Source organism: Mugil cephalus, chromosome 19, assembly GCF_022458985.1.
Source record: "Mugil cephalus isolate CIBA_MC_2020 chromosome 19, CIBA_Mcephalus_1.1, whole genome shotgun sequence".
Taxonomy (NCBI): domain Eukaryota; kingdom Metazoa; phylum Chordata; class Actinopteri; order Mugiliformes; family Mugilidae; genus Mugil; species Mugil cephalus.
Window position 1 is genome coordinate 1,909,047 of NC_061788.1, and position 25,778 is coordinate 1,934,824.

Genomic DNA, 25,778 nt, shown 5'->3' on the forward strand with positions numbered 1-25,778 from the left:
ATTGCCGTTTATATTCTTGTAACCTGTTTGTTTTCTTACAGAGGCATTTCTATAAGGAAACTTGAATTCTTTTGAATTTATTTTTGTATCACCCTCTTTGAGGTTTATCGATGGAGAAACGGGCAAAGGAGATGTTGATGCCTTAATACGTGTACTTCTTCAAGTTTGAGCTTTTCTTTCTATCTTTTTATTGTCCGTGAACAATGGATATTGATAAAGTTTGTTTTGATAAATTCTGTACTGGATTGGAAATTAAATGAAAATGTTGTTTCAAATAATATGTTGTGAGGTGTTTTCTGTTAGATTAAGGTTTATTTTGAAAAAAGGCCCCGCCCTAAACTTCCATTACAGCGTTGAAGTATTGTATAGTTCAAGATAAATATGAAAGAAAGCAGAATTTTAAACCTTAATAAAAAAATAAACACACGAGTTAGAAAATAAACCATTGAGACCAAAATAGTTTTTTGAACCAGGCTGTAAACATGTTTAAAAATGCTGTAAATTTGGGCTTTTTAACATGAGGGTCTATGGGGGATTTGCTCCCCTTTGGAGCCTCTAGCGGCCACTAGATGAACTGCAGAGCTTCGTTGCTCAGACCTGGAAGTTTCCACTTGGAAAACACTCAAACATGAGGACTGAACGTGGAAGATTGTCCTGAAACAAACATATTTAACCATCAAACCTCTAATTATATTTTTTAAGAGCTACATTTTTTGTCACTGCAACTTTTAAAAGAAAACAAAAGACAGAGACAGGGAGTGTTTTTTCTTAATGTGTCAGTGGGAATAGTGGTAAAAAAGTGAAAGAATAAAAAAAAAAAACATACAAACTGGGCTTTCAGGTAGTTTTATTTACACCGTCATCATTTGGTTCCGGTTTAGTTAACAAATGTGGATTAGAAGGTACAAAATATTACAGAACAAATATCAACACAGCAGGTAAACAAGAGGAGGAAGTGAGTTCGCTGGGTGTTCAAGTTTGTTTTTTAAAACCAGAAAGGAAAAATCTGGAAGGCCCCTGTCTTTTATTGTGTCGTCTAATAAAACGAAAGCAATAAAGTTAATTTAGTTTGTACTTTTTAAAATGAAAATCAAATGAACTCTTATTCATTTATCTTTTATCTTAGAATCCAAACCTCGAAATGCCAAAAAGTCCAGGGACCTCAGAGGACGTATCTATTTCAGCTGACCGCAGTCGGCGATGACGACTTTGGATTTGGGATTTCCGTTTCTCGTGCCTTGCCTCTCCATCGCCTTGACGACGTCGATGCCCTCAATCACGCTGCCAAACACCACGTGCTTCCCGTCCAGCCTGGAGAACATCAGCAGAACGTCAGCAGAACATCAGCAGGTTAGTAGAGAGAATCTGAGGGTGAGACCTGAGCGGTGGGTCAAGCTGGGGCTCACCAGTCCGTCGAGGCCGTGCAGATGAAGAACTGGGACCCGTTGGTGTTGGGTCCGGCGTTGGCCATGGACAGCGTCCCCAGGCCCGTGTGCTTCAGGTGGAAGTTCTCATCAGGAAACTTCTCTCCGTAGATGGATTTCCCTCCGGTCCCATCGTGGTTGGTGAAGTCTCCGCCCTTCGGAAATAAAGTCCACGCACGTACGAGTCATGAGCAGGAATCATAAGAGCGGAAACCAAAAGTGCGAGAGAGTCCTGACGTTACCTGGCACATAAAACCAGGGATGATCCGGTGGAACGTGGAACCTTTGAAGCCAAAACCTTTCTCCCCGGTGCACAGAGCTCGGAAATTTTCTGTAACACAGAGACACCAGCGCTTCATTAAAGAACAAGAGTCGACTAAAGCACAGAAAGAAACCAGAGCTCGGCCTCCACGTCCGTCTGGGGCCTTTTTAAACCTGCTCCTGGTTGTTCTGCACGTTCTGTTTTAGACAAATGTTCCGAATCTCTCTGCATTTGTTAAAATCTGTAAATATTTGTGTCTTTTTGTAGTGTAGCCTCTTTTTGGTTGTTTTGTAATAGTTGTACATGTCTTTGTGTTTGTATCAATATTTTATTTGTATAAATAGTTTTTTGGGCCTTTTGTTAATAGTTTTGCATCTTTTCAGTTTATTTTACGTCGTGCATTCATTGTTTTATGTCTTTTTGTAATAGTTTTACATCTCTCTGCATTTGCTAAAATTGTTTTGCAACTCTTTGTGGTTATTTGTGTGTTTTTGTAGTTGTTGCCCAACTCTTTGTGTTTGTATAAATATCCTGAAGTTGTTTTGTGTCTATTTTTGGTTGTTTTGGGGCCGATTGCACTACTACCTCTCATCTCATCTTATTTTATTCTTAAATTCTATTTTTTATTTTAACTTGTTATTCTATTTTATATTTCATATTCTATATTTATATTATTTATATATCTCAGGTCTGTACATTTATACCAAGAGCTGCTGAACAGAATTTCGTTGTGCCTTGCGGATTCTTGATTCTTGATTCTTGATTCTTTTATAACACTTTTGTGTTTGTTTTGCATCCTTCTTGCTGAGTCTGTACTGTAAACCCGTTGTGTTACGGGTTTGTGTTGTAGAGCCGAGGGGTTTGCTAAAGTTGTGTTCCCAACACTGCAAAGGAGAGAACATTTCTAGCTGCAGCTCTGGTGATATTGTCCGTGCTCAAATAGCTGAAGAGTCCTGCTTTGTGTTATTTGTTGCAGCTTTTACAGCAGATGCTGTCAGTGAAACTGATGTCGGAGCAGCCGAGCATATAGGCCACGTCTCCTGCAGCCACCGGCTATAAATAGGTCGTATAACTGACAAAAGCTATGTGGGACAGAAGCACAGTCAGTGAGTAATGCATCAGGCAGGTTCGGTGGGATGAATGGTCCGAGCACAGATTACAAGTTTAGTTGTGTTTACACTCTCCCCATCAGCCGCAGTCTCCTCCGTCCATTTTTAGAATAAACACTGAGAGGATTAATGAGGGCGCATACTTTCCTCCGACGGAGCATGAATCCATTCTGACTGTGTATGGAATAAAATATAAATCAATGAAAGAAAAGCCAGAGCGGCTCTGTGGTTAATGAGCTAACGGGGAGCGGGTTGGTTTCCTAGCTTACCTACCTGCAGTCTTTGGGACCACGTCAGCTCGGAGCTGCACAAACACAAAGACACGACAGTTAGAAACTGCACAAACACAAAGACACGTCAGTTAGAAACTGCACAAACAAACACAGATGAACAGAGAATATGCAGAATAAAACATTAAACTAACGTCCTTGTATGTGGCGTATATTCAGTATATTCTCATAAACAACCAACAACTATGTTCCAGGTGCAATGATGTCATTTCTGTTTAGTTACACACATTTACAGATTTATTATTTCTGCTGTGACTGGACCTCAGGACGTTTGCTTTTGTGTGTGTATTACTTCTTTCTATTTGTATTTATTCATTGTCATGTGCCTTGACTACTTGCTTTAGAAATAAATTGACATATTCATATGTGTTTTTTTTTCACACCAACAACCACAAATTAAAAATAAAATAAAAAAAAAGTTTAAAATCACAATTTTTTTTTCCCAAAGCAAATTAGAATTTATCTTCTCCAGTTAATTCATTTAATTATCAGATCTGATATGTACAGGATGACCTGTGGATGCGGATGCAGTCATTTCCTATGATGATGATGATGATGATGATGATGATGATGATGATGATAATGGGCGTTTCCACCAAAGCTCTCAGCCTGATCATTTCTATTATTTTACACAACAATCATGTGTGACGGAGTCGATGTTAAATCCTTCTACAGCTGTAGATTATATGCAGGTAAAAACTGAGCGTGCACGAAGAGATGATGTCAACATGGAAGCGGAACAGCTGATAAACACAAGTTGACGCACTGCTGCAACGCGTCTGGCGCAGCTGCAGGGAGGCGCTGCACAAACTGGGAATCAATAAAAAACAACACACACACAAAAACGGGCTCGCACGGTTCTCACCTCCATGACGATCCTGCCGATGCTGGAGCCGTCGACAGTGATGTCAAAGAAGACTCTCGGGGCTCCCATGTCTGTAAAGCGGGTCTGGCTGCGGTGCAGAGCGGCTCAATGAATCCTGACTCCTCCTCGGCTCCGGGCAGCTCCGCTTTTATATGGCGCTCCTGCTGGTGACGCAAGACCCACAAGAGCCAATCACAGAGCTGTGTTTTTGAGATGCTACGAGTCTGACCAATAGAAGAGGAGATGGGCGGGGCCACGCGTGACAGCGTAGCGGTTGGTTGGTGACTCGTCTCCAAGGAAACCGGTGCGGAACCGCGGGTTGACAGTTGACAAACGGTTTTTCTGGAGGACCTGGAAATATAAGATAGAAATCAACAATAATCAACCGAAACTGATGTTAAATGAAGAAGTATATCAACATGTTAGTGAATTACAGGTACGACCTCCTTGTGTAAGAACTATGTCAACAATAAAGGTGTAAACAAACACGTTAAACGGTTAAACCAGCTACGTGAGTTAGCTTAACTTAGCATAGCTACTTGAAATAGCTAAAGGGAAAAACTGAGATTTAACAGCAAAACCAACAGCGTTTAACTTGAAGCACTAAAAAAGCAGCTTAAAAGCTAAAAGTACAGATAACATATATTTAAAAAGTGTTAATTTAATGAGCCGAAACATCTCAGACAGGTTTTTAGTTGCTTCCAGATCAAAATATCGGTGTATTTATTGGCTCTACACACATCAGTAAAACAAACGTGTTTTCATATAAAGTGATTTTTATTTTTCTGATTCAGAGTTTCAGGAAGGGGACAAAGTAACTGTAGGTACAATGATGATTATGGATTAAAAAATAAATAGAAAATAATGGCAATTACAATGTGTTACAAAACATGTGGAATAGTTTACATATTATAAAACATTTTTTTATTTTCTTCTAGCAAATTTTGCCGTTAAATAGTCCCATATTTTCCAAATATAACGTTGTTGTGTTTGCTCAAATTGGCAAAGAACATTATTTGTTGCTGCTGAGTCGAGGCGACGTTGGACCACAGCGGATTCAGTCAGAAAATCATTTGTAGAAAAAGGACGCGTCAGCTCTGTAAAGCCATGTTAAGAATCATTTCCTGCCTGGTTCCAGCTGACCGTCTGTTTTCCTTCATACATGCACGACCTCCAGGATTTTTACACTTGCTTTATAGTTTTCTAACATACAGTATGTGTACAGTGCCAACGATGATCCATTATCCAACTAATAACATTAAAATTACCATGATTAACGATTCATTTGATACACACACGTTCTCTAATGAAAACAGCTGATTATACAGTACATAAACCCGCGTCGTGATTGGGTTATACATGTCAAACCATTTAAAAACATACAAATAGCTTCTTTCGAATGGCAGAAAATGCCACGTCACACGGATCATTTACAGGATGGGAGGAGGTTTTATAACACGTCACAGTGCTGCAGGATGTCGGAGATGAGATGGACCTCAGCGTCTCCCAGACTCAGGTTCACAGAGAAACGTCTGCTGTACATGTTGTGGCTGTTTCCTCTGTCATCTTTTCTTCTACAGCTTCCTTTGTCTTACACACATCTCCCCGTGTGAAAGTCCAGGCTTTTGGGATTTTATTCTATTCTGTTTTTGCCAATATTTTCCCAGGAAACGACCAAAAACCAACTCACACTGAGCTTTTTTACAAGAAACACTTTAAAGTTCTCTGCAGTTTGAAATGATTTCTACAGGAATTTAGTTTTAATGAAGGTGAAAGATGAATCCACATTTGACTTGTCTGATTATCTGAGGTATGAAGATAAATTTGAGATCCTCACTCATCCAGGTCCAAAAAACAACAAAGACGTCACGACTTTCCATCCGTGTTTTCAGTTAAAGACCAGACACTGACCTGCTGACTCTTCTCAGGTTATTTCACTCATTTCATTTTCAAGTTTGCAGCCAAACACTGAATAAACTGAGGTGTGAGAACAAAGCTAACAGTTAGCATGCTAACAGCCTGAAACAAAGGGAAATGTTCCCTCAAATATTTTATAACATTATGGTCCATACACCTCCATCATTTCTTGGTACAGCTACTGTAGATATTTTTGTTCACTTATTATATATTTACTTTGTGTTTCCTCTCCTCATTCGGCTTTTATAGAACGATTTGTTCTGCAGCGTCTTCACCTGCTGCAGAACAAATCTGTTTTATCTGCGACTCAAATATTCACTAGAGCCAAATGTGGATGAGTTTTTGTGGCTAAAAGTTTCACTCTTTTGTAAAAACAGTGAGATTTTGTAGATTTGTAGATAAGCGGGGTTTTGCTTTTTTATTTTTAATGCAATTTATTGACAATAAAACAACCAAATAATCACCGGCCACGTATATTTATGATGCAGTGATTCTCAGACCGGAGACCAAACAGCTGCTTTTCCACGTTCAAGCTAAAAACCAATTAAATAATATAATAACCTGTATCAAAAACCGTCTTACTATCGCGTGACGTCGCCGACGTTGGAACATGAGGCGTTTGTTGTTTGTGCAGTTTTTGGTGAATCCCACCAGGAACAAACAGAAATGTTTTGTTTTTTTGGATTCAAACCTTAAATTTCTTATTTTTTTACCATAAAATTGAAATATTCAGACATATTTAGTTTTTTTTTATTATTATTATTTTTTTAGAAACTTTGAGAAATCTGGTTTAGATTTTGAAGGTGGTTTGTTGTTGGTACGTTTGTACTAATGAGTCCATTAAAGTGTGTAAATAGAAACGGTCGAGCCTGTGAGTTGTGCTGTAGTTTAACGCAGAGTCTCGTTCCTCGACACTGAAGCAGCAGACAAACACAAACACTGGTTCTCTCTCTCTCTCTCTCACAAACAGAAACAGATGGCGGACTGGAAGATGGCCGCCGTCCACGCTGAAGGTCAGTTGTTCTCGAACAGAGACAGGAGGTCGTCGCTGCTGTTGTTGGGGAGGTCGGGGGGGCCCAGGTAGGAGAGCAGCTCGTCTGGGTTGGTGAGTTCAGGAAGAAGCTGAACAAAACAAGGAAAGAAACTAATTATGAGGTGAAACAGCTCAGCGACCACATTATGGGTAAATATAGAAAAAAAACCTTCTACTCACGTCGAGTGCGTGATCGGCGCCCTCTCCTCCGGGCGCTCCCGGGACACCCAGACCGAAGGAGCCTTCGCTCTGCAACCGGGAATTCTGGGTAGCGGAGTTTCTCTCGGTGTCAGCGAGGCCCTGGCTGCTGTGGACGGCGCCGTGCTGCTGCTGCTGCTGCTGCTGCTGCTGGAGGAGGCTGTGGGGATGTTCCAGTCGTCCTGGATGAGACGCCTGAAGACACAGACAATGAAGAGGGACGTCTGATTTGGTTTAACAGGACTCATTTGTTTAATTAGCCACAAATCACTGTGTATGTGTTGCTGCTGAGAGGCTGAACAGCAGAAGTGTTTGACAGCAGAGGACCAGGTCTCTCTGCAGGCAGGTGTGTGCGACGGGTGGATTTCCAGGTGCTTTAGTTAAAGAGTCTCAGAAGCAGCAGGAAGAGACAGACAGAGTCACACAACTAAGAATAAAAGAGTTGATTAACAGCTAAGAAATAAAAGAAAAAAACAAATAAAAGATGGAAAGAAAGAAGATAAAGACAGGAAGAATAAACCAAAGACATAAACATAAATAATAAGAACGTTTAAGTCTTTATCACTGATAAATCAGCTGCTTGATTTGTTGGGACTACATTTAGTGAGTGATGGAGGTGTTTGATAACGTCGGTACCTGGTCAGGCTGGTAGGACAGTGGAGGGGGGGGTCCAGACGGAGTGTACTCCCCCAGCGTCGGGGTCCCGGGGGTGTTGGGGAAGTCTGTGAACCCCGACTGACCGGAGAAGCCCTGACTCCCTACGAGACCAAGGACAGTAGGACGGTGAGGACGTGGGACAGAGACACACAGACGGCGGCCATGTTTGTTCTCCATCCAACAAAATACAACAGATCATTAAAAAAGAAAGAAAGACAGAACCTGCTTTTAACTCTGGTTTGAAACCATTTCTGGAGTTTAGTCCAGCATGAATCATAGACCAGCTGTGAATCAGCATCATCACATCAAAGACGACAGTGAATGACTGAATGAACGTCCTACCCGGCCGGCTGTAGTCCGGTGTGTTCCTGCCTCCGGCCCCCAGGCTCTGGTAGGGGGACGACGCGGGGCCCAGGGCTGCGATCATCTCCATGACGTTGGGAAGGACCATGTGACTGGGACTGACGGTGCGGCAGCGCTTCAGAACCGGACCGTCGGGCTCCTCCTTTATGTGGAGGTCGGGTTTGACCGGGACCGGCCTCCAGCCGCACACCGGGTCGATGGTGATCTCCTCGTAGTCTGAGCTGAGGACGGAGCGACAGGGCCGGTTTTAATTCATCACAAAGAGTCGTGACAGGCTTCCAGTTTAGCTTCTGCCTGAACTCTTCCCTCAGATTAAATATGTGAAAAACGACAAGCAGGAAGGGAAGAGTTTAAATGGATTTTTATTCACTGAACGTCCAGTAAAATGTGGGTCACTTACTTCTGGATGTAGACCAGAATCCCGAGCATGTACTGGTCGACCTCCAGACCTTCTAGCAGAGCTGTTTTACTGTGAACGACAGGAGGAAACCGTCAAACGTTGCCTGTTTTATAAGACCTGTGATGAATCCTTGTTGCGCTAACGTACTTGCACACAGGACACCTCCAGGTCCCACGCTCACAGTTCAGCTGCAAATACGATTCCAGGTCGAAACACTGAAAATAAAGACGTGATTAAAACAACATCCAGGCGAGAGGAGAGGATGAATCTGAGCGACAGGTGTGTCAGCTCACCTGTATGTGTCTACAGTCGTGGCCTCTGGCTGGAAGCTGGATGCGTCTGAATGTGATGGGACATTTGAGGGAAACTTTGATGGCCGTCTGCTCCACGCCGTCCTCCCCGTTCAGACCGGGCGTCCCTGGAATCGTGCCGCTGCTGAAATTTCTCTTTACTGAAACAGAAAGACAAAGAAAGAAAGATTAGAAACAATTTGAAATGGAAAATCTAAGTAGAGCCTCCTTGGATCAGACTAGTTTCTGGAATTTGTCGTTGTTCCTCCTGAACCAGGGAGCATCATCCTGCTGGAAGAGTCCATCAGGGACTGATCCTGTTCTCCTGGACTCACAGTTTGGTCCTTTTAGCCAAAGTCTCTCCAATTCTTCAAAACATCAGCTCTGAGGATAAAATGTTCAACTTGTTCTCTAATATCTCCACCTCCTGACAGGAGCCACGAGAAGCAGATACTCAGTGGTCCTAATGTTATGGCTGATTGCTGCACACAGACTCACTCTTTGTGATGCAGTGCTCGGCCGGTAGCAGCCTCTTCTTCATCAGCCCCTGGAGGACGGACCTAACGGACGGCCGGTGGACCAGCTGCAACACAAACAGGTGGGACTGGGGGACGGAGAAGAGACACGGTTATAAATCACGACTGGAGCAGCTGCTGGATGCAGATGTGTTGTGTTGTGTTGTGTTGTGTTGTGTTGTGTTGTGTTGTAGCAGCTACTTACACAGCAACACGCCGTCACGGTGATCTGCACCGTGTTGCGTCCCGGCTGACACACCTGCTTCAGGTACAGAGGCTTGTGGGAGGTTTTGTTGTCGCCTCTTTCAATGGACAGAGGAGTCGCGTTAACGCTGACCTGAAACACACATTCATGCTCTTCATCGTTAGAATAATCTCTGACTCATCCTGGATCCTGATCCTTGCATTTTGAATTATAGATCGTTGTCACTGGGAGTTGTTGTGCAGCATGAAGGAAATGAGCAGAGCTGTTACCTGCACAGAGGCCGGCCAGTTAGTGTTCATCTGTCTGTCTTCATGGTGGTAGCACTTGAACTGCAGCTCCAGGTCCGGCCTGCAGGGGGAGACACAGCACAGTGTGTGAGCCAGAGTCTGGGTGGGGCAGTCAAACATTCCTGGTTTGTTTTCCTTCAGCTCAGAGACGGATCTGCCGAGCTGAAACCACGTGTTTAGATCAGATAGAAGAAGTTTGGTCTTTTTGTTTTGATTCTGCTCACGTAGTCGTAGTAGTTCCCTCTCTACACACTTCTCTGTATCTCAGGATTCAATCACAGAGTAGTAAAGTAGAAAGAAACACTCATCGCAGACTTAATCAGCAACAGAAGATTTCTCTAAAGTTCACTTGTTAAAAACAAACTCCAGTAAAGTCCTGTCCACGTTTAAACTCTTTGTAGGGGACAGTTTGTCTCTAGTGGACGTCTCAGACTCAGGCTTCAAGTGCAACAAGTTGAACATCAAAATATATCTAGTGACGTGTCTCTTTCTCTCCCATCAACACTAAAACTCTCTCAATTTCATCAACACTCACGGACTGAAATGAGGTGTGATATGGGGAGAAGAGTCTGATCGCTCTCTCTATTCTAATATTTAGTATTAATGTTAAATAGATTCCTAAAGTCTTCTCCTAGAATTAACAGGATTCAGTCCAGTAAATCTTTGGTTAATGTGGAGACGGGAGCTCGTACCTCGTGTTCTCTACTCCACAAATGTTCTGGTCCTCCAGCGCTGCCGTAAACTCCCTAACCCTCTCTGGAAGATTAGACTCCAGGAAACTTTGCTCTTCTTCTAAACGTTCAGTGTTTGTTGTTGTTGTGGTTTGTGTGCAGCCTTTAACCCTGAGTGAGTCCATGGATTGTGTTTAGATGATGTCCTGCTACCACCTCACCACATCCACGTCACACTAGTTACACACTAACGCCTGACTTCATTTCACACAGCAGACATGCTCAGTCACGTGGTTCTTCTTCTGGGATTTTTAGAAGCTGTGACGTAAGACTACTGCCATTAAAACAGAAGAGGAAGTTCTGATGCTACAGGGCAGTGATTTTGGTTTGTGGACCTGAACCTAAAGGCCTCTGTTCGCCCTTTCCTTCTAGGATGTGCGATTAAACACCGTCCTACCTCATCATGAGCGTTTTGTAGACGGAGTCTCGGAGCTGGAAGGCGTGGTTACTGACGGCCAGGTTGTGCTCTAGTCTGAACGGCTCCAGCACGACGCCGTCTCGTACGGGGAAGGTGAGGCGCAGGTCGTCGCTGGGGTTACCTTTAAAAAACAGAGACAGTTACTCTAAACCCTCTGAGGCGTAACTGAAGGTTTGTAGCTTCAGAGGTGTCACCTGTCGGGGCCTGCTGGGCGCTGATGCTGGGCTTGGTGTCCGGGAGGTAGGGGGGTTTAGTGTCGTGGCCTGGGGACAGGTAGGGGGGCATGGAGGTCCCCGGGGTCATGGGTGGGGTGGGATTCCCTCCCATGGGCGAGGTGGGATACCCCGGCATCACTGCAGCCCGACCTGGCTGAGAGACGAGGACGAGCACCAGTGTTTACTTCACATCTTCATGTATGAATCCACTAAGGCTCAAATATCACACACACATTAAACCAGACTTTAACCAGAGAGAGCGTCGGTGTGTTTATCACTTACCCCGTTGACTGCAGCCTGTGTGAAGGCGTTGTACCCTCCTGCCCCCCCAGACGGCAAACTGCCCTGTCCATTAAACGGCTCTGACTGGAGACAGGAAACACGATGCTCAGATAATTACCCTCCTCTCTGCACAAACGCTTCACATCTACCACATCCCTCTTTCTTCCTTTTAATAACTTTAGTTTCCAGATTAGAAAATATTTGGCATTTTACTACTTTAAAAACATCTGATTATGTAAAACATCTGATTTTAATCCATTTGTACCAGAACTCCTCATATTTCATGAACTGAACTGTTAAGCCCTGAGGTTAAGCTGTGAACGGCTCCATGACCTCGGTCTCTACGGAGACACGACTCCAGAGAGAAGAGTCCTGGTGTTTGTTCTGTGTCTGATTAATCTGTGATAAACTGACATTTTTATCACTGAATAAATACTGGAAATAACAACATCATCCACAGACTGAACTCATTCAGTGACTCTACGACTAGAAATACTGAGACATGATAAAGTCTGACGCATGACGACTCCTCACGTTTATTCACTTTTAACTCAAATATGCTAATTAACAACAAAGACACACTTTTATGAATTAAAAAGTGTTTAAAACCCTTAAAGTCTGATCTTTTAGAGACATGAGCAAAACAAAACGTCGTCCTATGGTGTGACCTACTTACTGGCAGTTAGTCAGATAACAATCAGCTGGAGCCGGAACCAGTTCACAGCCTCCCAGAGCTCAGGACGACAACCTTTAAACATCTTATTATTAGTATTATTTTTTTTTTTCTAAGGTTTAACTTTAACTCTGTGGAGTCTTGTAACGTTTTCATGTGTTTAAACATCCAGACCCGGTGGAATCAGGGCTGATGTGCTGATGTGTGATGTGGTCACCTTGTAGTACTGTGGGGGGGTGGGCTGGCCGCCTCCAGGAGGGAACTGTGTTGGGTTGTGTGACCCGGGAGGGTACTGTCCCATGTGGGGCATCCGGCTGGAGGGGTAAGAGGGTGAGGGGGCGCATCGCTGCTGCAGGCCTGAGGGGTACTGCAGAGGCTGGTTCGGATACCCTGACATGCCCCCGGAGCCGTACTGTTGCCCTGGAAACGCCTGGAATAAACCAAAAGAAGGTTTTTATGGCGATAAAACACAGTTTTCTCATGCGTTTTTGAAAGTGTGCGAAAAGAACGGACCTCGGAGTGGAAAGGCCGTTTGAGTCCTTGCTGTGCGCCCGGAGCTGCGTAGCCTCCGTGCTGCGGCATCCTCTGCGTCTGCGCAGGGTGAGACGGGTACAATCCACCGGACGAGGGCGGCGGTCCAGGCCGGGGATGGACCATCCCACCTGGGTTCATCCCTGGGGGGCCACGGGGGCCCGAGTGAGACAGGAACTGGGTGCTGTAAGAGGAAGCTCCACCCATCTGGAAGGGAAGTACGACGGGAGCAGAGAAAACAAAGCAGCTTTTAACAGGAGACTCACAGCTCAGCCTTTCTGCTCCTGGAAAAAGAATTATTTTTGACATGTCTCAGCACAGACCAAGGAGCAAACTAACGGGTTAGAAAAGTCTTTCTTTCCTCAGAAACAGATTCATAACTGAGAGACTTGTTGAACCGAGGTGTGTTAGTCCTGTAGTAGACTGAAGACATGTCTGACTGCAGGGACAAGATCCTCTAAGATAATACAACTTATACTGAGTGATATATGTTGTTCTTGCATAAATAAACCAAAATGTAGTTCTTACTTTGTGAAATATGACAATAGCTGCGTTTCCATTACAGTTATTCACTAAATTAAAGTGATACTTGGATAAAGTCCATTTGCTCTTTGTACGTGTTTCCATTGAAAGGTGTTTTGTTAATGAGCTGTAACTCTCGTCGTTACATGATTTCCCATAATTCTCTTAAATTCTCGTCACTTTGAGGAGGATGAACTGGTCACATGAGCCTCTGCATCATCTCCAGTGATGGAGAAATGAGAAAAAGTGTTTTCATTGTACTTTTGTGATAAACTTTTATATCGATACGTCTGAAAAACCATGAGAGCTTAGAAATGTTTGAGCTTTAGATGTCGCAGAGGTTTTTAGAAATGTAGGTGTTTCTTTTGCCAGTTTATTATTGTGATATGTAGGTTTTGTGCATTTCTAGGAGGAAAGGAAACGCAGCTAATGACTGTGTTTTTCATTCATTCTGCTTTGTGTCCTCGTGTCTCAGTAGAAGCGTGTTGTGTTTCCCCTCAGAGACTCTGACCTGGCCGTAGCTCAGCTCCTGGTTCTGTTTTTCCTGGATTGCTGCAACAGTTGCCGTAGCGGTGGCAGTTGCTGTGGCGGCGGCGGCGGCGACAGCGGCGGCTGCAGCCTGAGTGAAGTCTGAGGGAGGACGAACGCCGAGGCCAGAACCTCCGCTATTACCGGAGTAACTGCAGGGAGGCCGGGACAGAGAGGAGGTGAGTGGGCGAGAAGCTGAGAGGACTGATTCACATCGGTGGGTGAGAGCAGCCGAGGGGACGTATGTGGACGGAAAATCCCACAGCATCACAGAAATGACTCATTTAACTTTAAATCCAAGACAAACAGAATTCCACTCTACATCACAGCAAAACTGCTGCGTCTACATCTTTATTTTATTTTACTGCTCGTTATAATATTAGTAAATGTACTTTAGTTATGGTTTTACTTTAGTGTGGATAATGTCTGTCTCATCTTCACTGTGGGACAGTAAGAAACGCTTTTTCACTTCCTCTGTGCGTCTGCTACATGCGAAGAAATATGATTAGATACTTTGCTCTGATTAGATGAAACACTTTCCAGTTTTGTGCAGAAACTTGCTCCATAATGAAACCTGAGTGTACCTAATGAACTGGCTATGTGTTGGTTTCTAGTTGGTCTCTAATGATTGGTTCGTGTGTGAGCTGCGCGCTGATTGGTCACCTCCCCCCGTAGGCTGAGGCTGGGTTGTAGGCGGCGTTGGGACGTCCGTACATGACCGGCTGCCCGTAGCCTTTAGACACGGCCTCCCCGTACGACTGCTGGCCCATGAACTGGGAGCCCATCCCGGGCGCCATGCCGGGGCCGCCGCCGGGCATCATGTGACCACCAGAGCTCTCACCGGGGCCCATGGGTGCTCCGAACACCTGGGGGGAGAAACAAGAAAAATACAGGTGGTTTTACAGCTTTATTCCTTCTTAAGTTCTTCATCAAAATTTTTTATTATTTCCTGGTTTAACCTGACATTAATCAGACTGAAATAAAATAAATAACCTTGGTAAAATAAATAAACTATAAAAACTCACTGAAAGTACAGGCTAACTGCTGCTCAGTGCTGGGAAAGTGAAGCATTTACATTTTTTGAGCTTTTCCTCTAAATGAATGAACCAAAACACTGAAGTTAATTGATGGTGGGAGAAGTTAATGTCCGATCACCGTCCACAGCGTCCGACTGAACAGTGTCCACATCTGTAAATCAGATTATAAAAGCTCTGCTAAATAAAATTAATACTGTGAACGCCAAGTTTGAACATAAATGAAATGATACTGAAGAAAAGTCTCTCTCCACATTCTCAGAGACGCAAGCATCTTGGGAAATTGTCTGGTGATTCTTGCATCTTTAGACGGTCAAACATCCGATCAGTCGGCGACCGATTGATTGAAGGACCATAAGAGTAAAAACAATGAGCTGAATATCAGTCATTTCTTAACAAAAAGCGGAGGAAAAAACCTCATTCCCCTCATATCACAGTCTAAAAATGCTGCCTGCAGCCACTAAACCCTGAATCAAAGGGGGAGAGTGTCATGTGTTACCTGGCTGTGTGAGGGATTGGTCACGCCCCACACTGTGGTTACTACAGAGAGAGATCCTGCGTGCTGATTGGTGCCTGGTTGCCAGGAGACTGGCTCATTGAGGAAGGGGCCGTCGGTGCTGCAGGAGGAGATGAAGCCGAGTTACTGGGATGGTTGTAGAGGTACAGAGAGAGAGAGACGGAGAGAGCAGTCGTCCAATCAACGGCCAGTAAATGTCACAATATCACAGCGTTTTATTATCTGCTCCTGTTTAATTACAGTTTATGTTTCAGACACAGTGTTGAGAGAAAGGTCATGAACGCATCATTTACTGTGGTGAGCTAACGATTAACCTGAACATGGTTTACCCTCCGCTTCCTTCCTCCAAACCACTTCCTCTACAGCTACAAACCACATCACTGCCGCCTCAGGAAAATCACCCACAGCTGCTCCAGATCATTTCACTTATTAGCAAACGGTTCACGTCCTCAAACTCCTTCTCCTCAACTTCTTTCCTCCTTTTTTGTCCCTTCTTCATCATTTAGTTCCTACTCATTCTTTTCTAACCCTCCTCCTCCTCATCATCCTTTCTTCTTCTCCTTCTTCTTTTCTACCCTTAATGCCTCCTCCTTCTTCTTCTTCTTCTGTTCTATTTCCAGTAGATGTGACGCTCCTCACCATCAATAAACTTTAAGAGTTTGATGTGAACACGTGAATGTGATCCCATCATTGTACCTGGTCTCCGGGGCGACAGTGACTGATCAGGTGACAGAGTGTGAGTATTTACCTGATGTGAGGCTGGCGTGTGAGTGTGTGTGAGTGTGTGTGAGTGTGTGTTTACCTCTGTGGAGTGGGAGGCAGGGAGGGTTTCATGGAGTTGAGGGGGTTCATCGGATGAACGGGGGGATCATCAGAGAGCCCCCGCTGTCCTCAAGTGGCAGCGCTAAGAGACGGAAAGACAATTCATCATCACTGCAGCCCACACCGAGCGCACAAAGACACGGCGCCCTCCTCCCCTCCTCCTCCCCCCTCCCTCCCCTCCTCCCTCCCTCCCACTCCGAGCCACTCGCTTTAATCTGCGTGCATGTGGAGCGTGGACAGCGTGCGCGCTTCAAAACGTTGGCCTATCGCCGGCTGCTGGAGCTGTGATAGCTCTCAGAGGACGGGGAGGGAGGGAGGATGGGGGAGGGACGGGGAGGGAGGGGGAGGCAGGGTGAGGGAGGGGGGGCTGCTAAATTTAGATCCACGATTTCAAAAGGAATTTAAGAGAACAGAGATGAGAAGAGGTTCCTCTCAGCGACGCACACACCGCTGAGAGGAAGCGTCGTTTTATTGTCTGAGATATTTCTAAAGCAGCAGCAGACGAACGACACAAACCGCACAGACCAGACAATTAACTGCAGAGATATCACATTATTTAAATACCACCTCATTCTTCTCCTTTTTCCTTTTCACCCTCGTACTTTTTATCTTTCTCTCTGTCTCCCTCTCCTCCTACTTCATCTCCTCCTCCATCTATAATCTGCTCCTCATACTATTTATTCTTCTCCTTATTTTTACTACTATAGTATAAACTAAAGTAGTTTTTCACGTACTCTAATAACCTCATTTTAATTCATATCGTCGTCTGTTTAAACCTGACATTATTATTTATAAGAGATTTTCTGAGTAAATTGTGGAACAAACGTGTGAGATTTGCTGCTTTTCTCTGTCACACATCCAGAAAATGTTTGAATTAAATCAAATCAAATCTAATTATAAGAGAGAAAACCTGCAGAAATTCTAGTATCAATATATATTAATGTAAATGACGCTTTGTTGGCTTTAAACTCCAGTAAAGACGTTCATAATAAATGAGTTCATCATATCAAGAGGGAACAAATTACATCAGATCATCTCATCTCATCATTAGTGATTAATGTGCTTCAGTAATTATTTAATCGCCTATGAAACGATAGTAAACGTGTCGCTGTGTTTGAAGCACAGGTCAAATGTAGACAAATGTAAAAGCAGCTCATTAAAACAGAGACGCGCTCTATTATTTAGCTTTTATCACGTTTTGCTGTGAACTGTCGCCTGTAAATGAGCAGAGAGAGAATCAGGGATTTTATTCTGTCAGATTTGTTCTGACGCAGGTACAGGTTCATTATATCCAGAGAAATACAGAAATGATTTCACATTCACCCGCTCACTTTACTGTGTTTCTGTTTTTTATCGTGTTCAGTGATATCGTCTCAAGACGCTGAAAGAATTCAACGCTGTGAATCGTGTCCGATGAGACAAAGGCCAGAGACACAAAGAGATGAGGAGCAACATGCGCGTTCATCTGACACTTTCCCTCCTTCCAGTGCAGATGTTTCCTCTCGTCTCCTTCCTCCCACTAATGATTTTCTTTTTTATCTGACTGACATGCTAATTTACCAACATCAGAGCCTCAGCAGCCCCCTCCCTCGCTCCCTCGCTCCCTCGCTCCTGTTTCTTTTCTAAAGATTTGGGTCAGAGACGCCACATCCTCTCTTTCTGTTGCTCCAGTCATGTGACCACCTGAGCCCGTCCAATCAGAAGTAACTTCCATCACAGAGACAGAGCAACCTGTGAGATGTCTGACGTCTCAGAGCCTCTATGTTCCCTCGCTGCCTCCTTTGACCTCAGCGTCCTGACATTTCCTTTAAATTCCTCGTCTTACTCCTCTCACCTCTCAGCTCCTGCCTTCAAACCCACAGACGAGAAACGAGCAGCGGCTCTGAATCCGCCCTCGGCTGCTGCTGCTTCGTTCACTTCTTTCTGATGTGAAACAGAACGTGTGGTTCACGTAACGAGGACAAACAGTTATTAGTTTTCATTATTAGAATTCAAACTATTCAAATTATTCATCAGATAAATCACTGTGGATAATTTTAGATTAAATGATTCATTTTTAATCGACATTCATCACGTTTCATTGTTCATTAGCATCAGACTCCAGACAGAAGGAACATATCAGCACTGATTTTTGTCTTTTTTTAAGTCAACATCTGTTCACATTAATGTGAACTTGTTGAACCTGTCCAGCTTGTTGACATTGTCCAACGAGAGGAGACCTGACTGCTTCTTATTTACAACATTGAACAGTCTGTGACACGGACGTTTCAGGAGTGGACACATACTTGCAGATTAATCATGATGATGGATAAATCCACGTTAACGCACTCATTTTAGTTTAGCTTCGGTTTCATTTGATCCACTGGTCACGTTCTCAACTGAACCAGGTGACGTTTGGTCTAATAATCCAGAATTTATTACAGGATTTTTAATGCAATGCAAAAGTAGCTGCTTGTAGCCTCCCTGCTAACAGGAGCCTCCCTGCTAACAGGAGCCTCCCTGCTAACAGGAGCCTCCCTGCTAACAGTAGCCTCCCTGCTAACGGTAGCCTCCCAGCTAACAGTAGCCTCCCTGCTAACAGTAGCCTCCCTGCTAACAGTAGCCTCCCAGCTAACAGTAGCCTCCCTGCTAACGGTAGCCTCCCAGCTAAAAGTAGCCTCCCAGCTAACAGTAGCCTCCCAGCTAACAGTAGCCTCCCTGCTAACAGGAGCCTCCCAGCTAACAGTAGCCTCCCTGCTAACAGGAGCCTCCCAGCTAACAGGAGCCTCCCTGCTAACAGGAGCCTCCCTGCTAACAGTAGCCTCCCAGCTAACAGTAGCCTCCCAGCTAACAGTAGCCTCCCAGCTGCTCCTTGTAGCATCATAATTTGGGGAGATGATCACATTTTAAAACAAGCTGTAGTAATTAAAGACGCCAGTGAAACCACATGTTCCTGTTATTTGGACGTTTGACGTGTTTTCATTATTGTAAATAATGAACAGCTGAAACATCTGGAGCCAAAACACAAGAATCAGTTAATGAGATGATCAGTTTAACTCAGCTGCTTTAGGCAGGTAGTCGCTCACAATGATCAATTAAAACACACACAATTAATTAGATTCATTAATAAGATGCCACAAACTTTACTGTCACTTTGTTCTGAAAACAGATGATGAATCAATACGACGTCTGTTAAATTTAATGATTTTCAGATTGAACAACTACAGAACTAGTTTCATATTTCGAGAAGATAAACTTTGATAAACTTAATAAATAATAATAATTAGCTGATAATTAGCTTAATAAATAGCTGATTGTTTCTGGCCGTTGTTGTTCCTCTAGAAAAATCTGCTGCTCTTAAGATTCATAATGACACAGTTAGTGTCAGCTTCTCTAAAATGCTTTTATTTGCCTCCAAACTGAATATCACCTTTTACACATGTACGTTTTTAGACTCAATAATTAGAAGATGCAGCTAAATGAACGCGTCACATCTGAATATAACAGTGAAACTAATCAGTGAGGTCACAGGCAGCTGGATAAAATAATGAGCAGTCATCATGAGTAAGAACTCCAGGTGTGTTTAAACACAAACAAGAGATTTACTGGCTAATTAATCTGATTATTTCATCTATAAAGCCTCAGGAAAATGCTAAATATAATCCCATCTGATCCTTTCAGGTTTGATTTGATGAGACAAAACATTAATCAGATTAAATAGCAGCTATTCTGATCATCAATGCTTCATGTGTGGATTTATTTAAGGTGAAATCAGCCCTAATAAATAACGTAGAGCTGCTTTGCCAATAATGTGATGATCTGTTTGTATAAATGATCATTAGATGATTGATTTCTAATATAAAACCAGCTCCACATTCAAATAATGAACAGTGAAAACATGATGTGCTTTACTCCGGCTTCTGTGGTCGACCTGAACCTGCGTCTGATAAAGAGCTCGTTAAACGTCTCAGTGGATTCACAGATTAATAACAAACAAGAGCAAAGAGTCAAACAGCAGCTTCACAATAATGATATTAATAATAATAATAATTAACAGCTAGAGCTGATCTGTTAGAGTCTGGGGAGCAACTAGTGGAAGATTCTCAACCAGCAGCTGTAGAAAACATAAATGATGAGCTCATTTAGTTATGAACCATTTACTGAGAGAATCAATGAATCAACCGTCACCTGAATTCATCTCAGGTCTCAGATGAGTTTCTTATGTCATTTTCTACATAAGCTGAACAATTAAATGATCATTAGTGATAATAATCTAATAATAAAAATAATGGTTAGTTAGCCCCAAAACCTAAACACAACCTTTCACACTTCACTACTTATAACCAAGGCACCAAACCTCTTCAATTTCAATGAACTATAACGTAAAAAACGATAAAGCTGTGATATATTTAATAACCAGAAAACTAAATCTCAGTTTTTACCTTCTCAAATGTGGAGATTTGCTCCTGTTATTGTGCTATATGGACATTTTTTTCTTTATCTAAATGATTATTAGAGAATATAATTAGCAGATTCCTAGTTGCAGCGTTTGAGCCTCAGTCATGGAGCCAAAATCCTCCAAAACATCAACCTAAACACAAACTTCTTACTTATTTTTATCCACCAATACTTCTCATAAATGTCAAAAAGCCCATGTTAAAAAAATATAAAACGTACTATAAAATAAAACAATATTAAATTATCTATTGACTCAGTGATTTATTATTATTAACTAATAAACTTTTTTTTAAGATTAAAAAAAATAATAATAATAATTTCTGCTTCTATTTTTATGTCATATAATCATTTTTTAAACTTAAAACAATTATTATTCCAGACAGTCGTCCTGGCTCAGGAGCCAATAACAGCACCAAAATATCAAGAACATGTACATTTATCTTTACAACCACATAGACTCCCCACAGATTTATCATAAAATAAAATAAAAATATCAACTTTTAAAGATGAAAATGATTATTTCACTATATAATGTGATTGTGAAGATAATAATTATTCTTAAAGAACACATCCATTCTTGAACAATAAACCACCAAAAAACACGAACCCTTCCCTCCTGTTTAACCACTGAGACTCTAATATGAAAAATCACATTTACCTGAGAGGCATTTACCTGTAAACTGCAAAAAATAAATAAATAAATAACAAGGAATCGTCTCTAAATGTGGAGATTAGATTTTTTCCCTCATGCCTGATAGATGATTTTAAAGTTGCAGTGAATAATGACCAGTGGTGCAGAGTGCATGCTGCACAGAACACCTCGATCCTGCAAAAAAAAAACACCAAAACACCAACAAGCTAAACAAAAACCATCTGCTGCACTTTCCTCTGCAACAACACAAACCCTCATCCTGCAAAACCCAGAGAAAAACAATGACTGGAAAACGAGCGAGATCTCCAGAGGACGCATTAAAATATCAATTAAAATGTCTTTGCATGTCACCCGAACTGGCCCGATGCCAGAACAACATGTTATTGTGGCCACGATCCATCCAGGCTCACGCTGCAACAACCAGCCGTGCATTTTAAAATAACTGCAAGAGTCACACACATGGCATGAGGAGAAACCGTTTAAAATGAATAATAAAAGCGTGCAAGTCAACAGCCTGGATGCATCCTGCAACAACATGCTGCAGATCAGAACAAAGCACCAGAGTCTAGTTCACACATCATCTAAAAATCTGACCGGTTTCACCCACCTGGCTGAGCTTGTTCACGAGAATAAGGCTCCGATTAGAACAGATAGGTAGAAATATGAGTAAGAAGATGATAAATAATAATAAGACGCGCTGGCGTGGCAGCCTCGTTAAGCTACCGATGCTGTGGAGGCTCTTTAAACACGCCGCTCGCTTCCACCGATACAGTCCCAACTGAAGGCTACTTAGCTCACGATGCTAAAGTTTGCTACACAGTGACGAGCGAAGTGACGGAGCCGCCAGCTTCGTGATAATTACCCGAGGAGCTTACCTCGAGTCTGCCCCGGAGTCTGCCCTGGCTGCCGGACGATGGAGCCGCTTCCCTCCGGAGACCGTTAGCCGCGTTAGCTGGCTGCTATCGAGCCGTTTGTTAGCCAGCCGTTTGCTACCTGTTAGTTCGCTGGCGGTTAGCTGTTAGCCAGCCGTTGGCTACTCGTCTAGCCAGCCGTTTGTTAGCCAGTCGTTTAGTAGTTAGCCGTTAGCTACCCGTTTGTTAGCCAGCCATTAGCTACCTGTTAGTTAGCCAGCCGTTTGTTAGCCAGCCGTATGCTAGCCGCTTGTTAGCCAGCCGTTGGCTAACTGTTATCCAGCCGTTTACTATCGAGTCTAGTGTCGCAGTCTAACAAGACAAGGCTGCTTGATGACCGTCTAATCGAGCGTAGCCACACTGCTAATATCGCATCACACATATTAAATAAGATAATATCCAAACGGAGACTTTAAACACAAACTCGCTCATTTATTACACACTAATTAACTACGAGGTGACCGTCCAATCAGAAGCTGTTGCGGCTCGTGCTCCGGCAGCCATAATAACCTGGGCTCTAGCTCGGTGCACCTTCCTCATTGCTCAATGACCCGCTATAATATATTCATGAGATCACAGGGCTGATGTCTCGCAGCAGAGAAGAGGCATCCTCCTCTCCTCCTCTCCTCCTCCTCCTCTCCTCCTCCTCCTCCTCCTGCAGCTCTGGAGGCTGAATGACTGCAGACCAGAGCAGCAGATCATTACAGAAGAGGAGGAAGAGGATGAAGAGGAGGATGGAGGGGGGTCTGTCATGGAGCATGACATCACCTGCATGATGTATGATCCGTGCATCATGTCAGCTCCAACATGTGTGAGAGTCTGCAGCATCTTTCCAGAGGCAGAGAATAATAAAAAATAAAAAAATAAAAACCTTTTTTTTTTTCAGACCTCTGTTGCCCTGGAAACAGGTTCCCCAGATTTCCCATTTCTTCATTTTTCTCTCTCCATATCACACTGCAGCTTCCTCCCCTTCCTCCCCCCCCACGACCTGCCGCAGAGTACAATCACACACAATCCCAGCCTGCTGCTGCAGTCATTTCACAATGTCACAGCAGCCGCCGACCTCCAGGTCTCACACTTACACCCATAACATTATGACCGCCCCTGTGACCGACCTGCAGCTGGAAACAGCTTAAATGGTCTTAATCCAGCGGAGAATCTGGGTGTTTTCAGCCTGTCGTCATGTGACTTTTATGAGTTTCATGATTGATTTTATGAGTTTTATTATTTTTATGGCTGTTTTCTTGGATCAGAACCACACAAACCACCAACCTCAGTGATTCTTGGTCCATGACCCTGCCTCTGGTTCTCCTCTTCCACCTCCTCTTCACCCCCCTCCTCCTCCTCTTCCACCTCATCTCCCTCTTCACCTTCTGTTTCTCCTACTCCTCCTCCTCCTCCTCCTCCTCCTCCTCTTCTTCCTCCTCCTCCTCAGTGATCCTTGTGCCCGTCTCTGGTTCTCCTCCTTCCCTGGATCAACGTTTGCTCGGGTACTGAGGAGGTAAAGGGAGAAGAGGGGGAGGAGCAAGAAGAGGAGAAGGGACATCAGGAGGAGGATGAGGAGATGAAAAGTGTTTCAAAGAAGGGAGAGGAACCAGAGACAGGGTCATGGAGCAAAGAAGAAGAGGAGGACCAGCAGGTGAGGAGGTGAAAAGGAGGAAGAAGAGGAGGAGGAAGATCAAGAGGAGGAAGAAGAGGGGGACAAGGGGGATGAGGAGATGACAAGGAGGAAGAAGAGGAGGAGTAGGAGGAAGAAGAGGAGGACCAGCAGGTGAGGAGGTGAAAAGGAGGAAGAAGAGGAGGAGGAGGAGGAGGAAGAGGAGGAGGAAGAGGAGGAAGAAGAGGAGGAGGAGGAGGAGGAAGAGGATCAGACCAGATACTGACCTGTGATTGGAGGATGTGTTTTGATCCTGTCCTCTGTGAGATGTTCAGGCTCAGACTAAATCTCAGTTCCTCCTCCTGCTCTGGAGCAGATGCTGCGAGCGCCTCCCTCCAGGAGCTGCGCCTCCTTTGGATCCTGCACCGAGGAGCTTCGTGTCACAGTCGCAGCAGCAGCAGCAGAAAGATCCTGCACGTTTCTCTCGGGCCTTTTTAAGTCATCCTCGTGTTTCTGCGGCGGTATGTTGTGAATTCCTCCGTCCTGACTCCTCTTTGGCAGCAGGAGGAACATTCCAGGAAGAAATGTTTGACCCAGAATAACACGCATGGAGCGAGGTCCTCCCTCCCCCCTCCTCCCACTCCCTCCCCCCTCCTCCCACTCCTGCCTCCCCCCTCCGGAGAAACAACACATGACTGACCTCACTACGACACATGACAACCATGAGCGTGATTCACACCAGCTACACGAGCACCTGAAGGCACCAACATTTAAAACTTTGTTTTAAATGTTGGTGCCAGAAACCTGCTCAGAAAACTCAGATTATTTGTAATATATTGTGATTTGATTATTTAGAGACTGAAATGTCTAAACTGCATAAAATCATGATTTACTATGACTAAATGAGCACCTGAAGGCACCACTACATCTCTAAAAGGAGATTATTTTCAGATTTTACCAGAGTTCTGGTCAGAAAACTCAGATTACGTCAATATTTCCATCAGTAACTCACTTTCATTATGAGAAGATGATTTAATTGAATAATTATTTTAAACTAAAATGTCAAACTGTTAATAAAAACACCTGTAATTATTACCTGAAGTCCAAGTTCCTCGGTCACATCTCATAGCTGCACAGTATCATAATTTACCTGTAAATCTGTGATTCCCCACTGGCTAAATGAGCATCTGAAGGCACCACAGTCTGTCTTTAAAATGATTATTTTAAGATTCACCAGAGATTTACTCTGAAAAGTTAATGTAAAGATTTTCCAACAAACACCTACTTTCACTCTAAAGTGCAGCACATCTGAGGGACGGATACATTTATATCTAATAACTGTTCAAATTCATTGGATTAAATTCCTGATGACACAGTGAAGTGTTTTCTGATGAGTAAATAATCAAAAATACGTTGAATTCATTCTCATTAAAGAAGAAGAAAAAGTGAATATAATTTAAAAGGATCCAGAAAAGGATTAACTAACAAACGAAATTTAAAATATTACTTTATTCTCCTTCACATGATTCTCTGTGAACTCTTGAACCTAATGAACTGGCCAGTCAATTATAACTGAAGAATTATTCTAGACAACGTCAAAGTATTGAAAGCTAACAGAGGTCCCTGCTGCCACCTGCTGTTTAAATATGAAACTACAGTCAACGCGTTTCTGATTTATACGGTAAAATATTTATTATTTTTTATCTATTTTTAATAAAAAGCAGTGAAATTAAATCCACGTTTTTACTGTTTGTAAAACGAGTCTTTGGGTGAAATCACACAACCAAGAACAAAAATAAACAAACGGTTAAATCATTTAAACCATTTACGATGTGATAATGTTGTAATAAAATGCAAACAGACAGTAAAAAAAACATTATTCTACAAGATAATATCTTGTAGATACTTTTAATTTCACAGGAAATACATTTTAAAAGCTAAATGAGTTTTTAATAATTAAATACATTAACGTTAATGTATTGTATTTATTTAAATGTATTTTATTACTTTATTTAATCGTATTGCATCAATTTAGGCACTTATAAGAAATTTATTCCATTTTTATCATGTTTGATCAGAAACTTAAATATGTT

General features: G+C 43.1%; 2 protein-coding genes across 5 annotated transcripts; both read right to left on the reverse strand.

The window, feature by feature from the left end:
* Positions 1-830: 830 nt before the first annotated feature.
* Positions 831-4,103, reverse strand: ppiab (peptidylprolyl isomerase Ab (cyclophilin A)). Its single transcript, XM_047569134.1, has 5 exons — positions 3,951-4,103; positions 3,069-3,099; positions 1,667-1,755; positions 1,407-1,579; positions 831-1,311 (listed from the first exon to the last, which is right to left on the reverse strand). The coding sequence occupies exons 1-5, from the start codon at positions 4,017-4,019 to the stop codon at positions 1,176-1,178; spliced, it is 498 nt and encodes a 165-aa protein (XP_047425090.1). The 5' UTR covers positions 4,020-4,103; the 3' UTR covers positions 831-1,175.
* A 605-nt stretch (positions 4,104-4,708) lies between these two features.
* zmiz2 (zinc finger, MIZ-type containing 2) lies at positions 4,709-23,381 on the reverse strand. 4 transcript variants are annotated; one of them, XM_047569132.1, is made up of 20 exons: positions 23,361-23,381; positions 16,069-16,170; positions 15,249-15,366; positions 14,379-14,581; positions 13,699-13,867; positions 12,648-12,872; positions 12,352-12,564; positions 11,462-11,545; positions 11,159-11,333; positions 10,944-11,085; positions 9,798-9,876; positions 9,529-9,660; positions 9,307-9,412; positions 8,812-8,969; positions 8,666-8,733; positions 8,519-8,587; positions 8,098-8,339; positions 7,735-7,856; positions 7,081-7,293; positions 4,709-6,989 (listed from the first exon to the last, which is right to left on the reverse strand). In XM_047569132.1, exons 2-20 carry the CDS (start codon positions 16,116-16,118, stop codon positions 6,882-6,884), a joined length of 2,676 nt encoding a protein of 891 aa, XP_047425088.1. In that variant the 5' UTR covers positions 16,119-16,170; positions 23,361-23,381; the 3' UTR covers positions 4,709-6,881. The 4 variants fall into 4 exon arrangements, with proteins under 4 accessions (XP_047425088.1, XP_047425086.1, XP_047425089.1 ...); XM_047569130.1 differs by lacking the exon at positions 23,361-23,381 and adding an exon at positions 22,053-22,714; XM_047569133.1 differs by lacking the exon at positions 23,361-23,381 and adding an exon at positions 22,053-22,714 and having other exon boundaries at positions 15,249-15,392.
* Between the last annotated feature and the right edge of the window lie 2,397 nt (positions 23,382-25,778).

Coding starts and splice junctions, on each gene's coding strand:
- ppiab (XM_047569134.1), bottom strand. CDS start 4,019: ATGGGAGCCCCGAGAGTCTTCTTTGACATCACTGTCGACGGCTCCAGC. Junction 3,100..3,950: donor TCGGCAGGATCGTCATGGAG/GTGAGAACCGTG, acceptor GTGTTTGTGCAG/CTCCGAGCTGACGTGGTCCC. Junction 1,312..1,406: donor TGCACGGCCTCGACGGACTG/GTGAGCCCCAGC, acceptor GATGTTCTCCAG/GCTGGACGGGAAGCACGTGG.
- zmiz2 (XM_047569132.1), bottom strand. CDS start 16,118: ATGAACCCCCTCAACTCCATGAAACCCTCCCTGCCTCCCACTCCACAG. Junction 9,413..9,528: donor CCGTGACGGCGTGTTGCTGT/GTAAGTAGCTGC, acceptor TCCGTCCCCCAG/TCCCACCTGTTTGTGTTGCA. Junction 8,588..8,665: donor TGGAGGTGTCCTGTGTGCAA/GTACGTTAGCGC, acceptor TGTCGTTCACAG/TAAAACAGCTCTGCTAGAAG.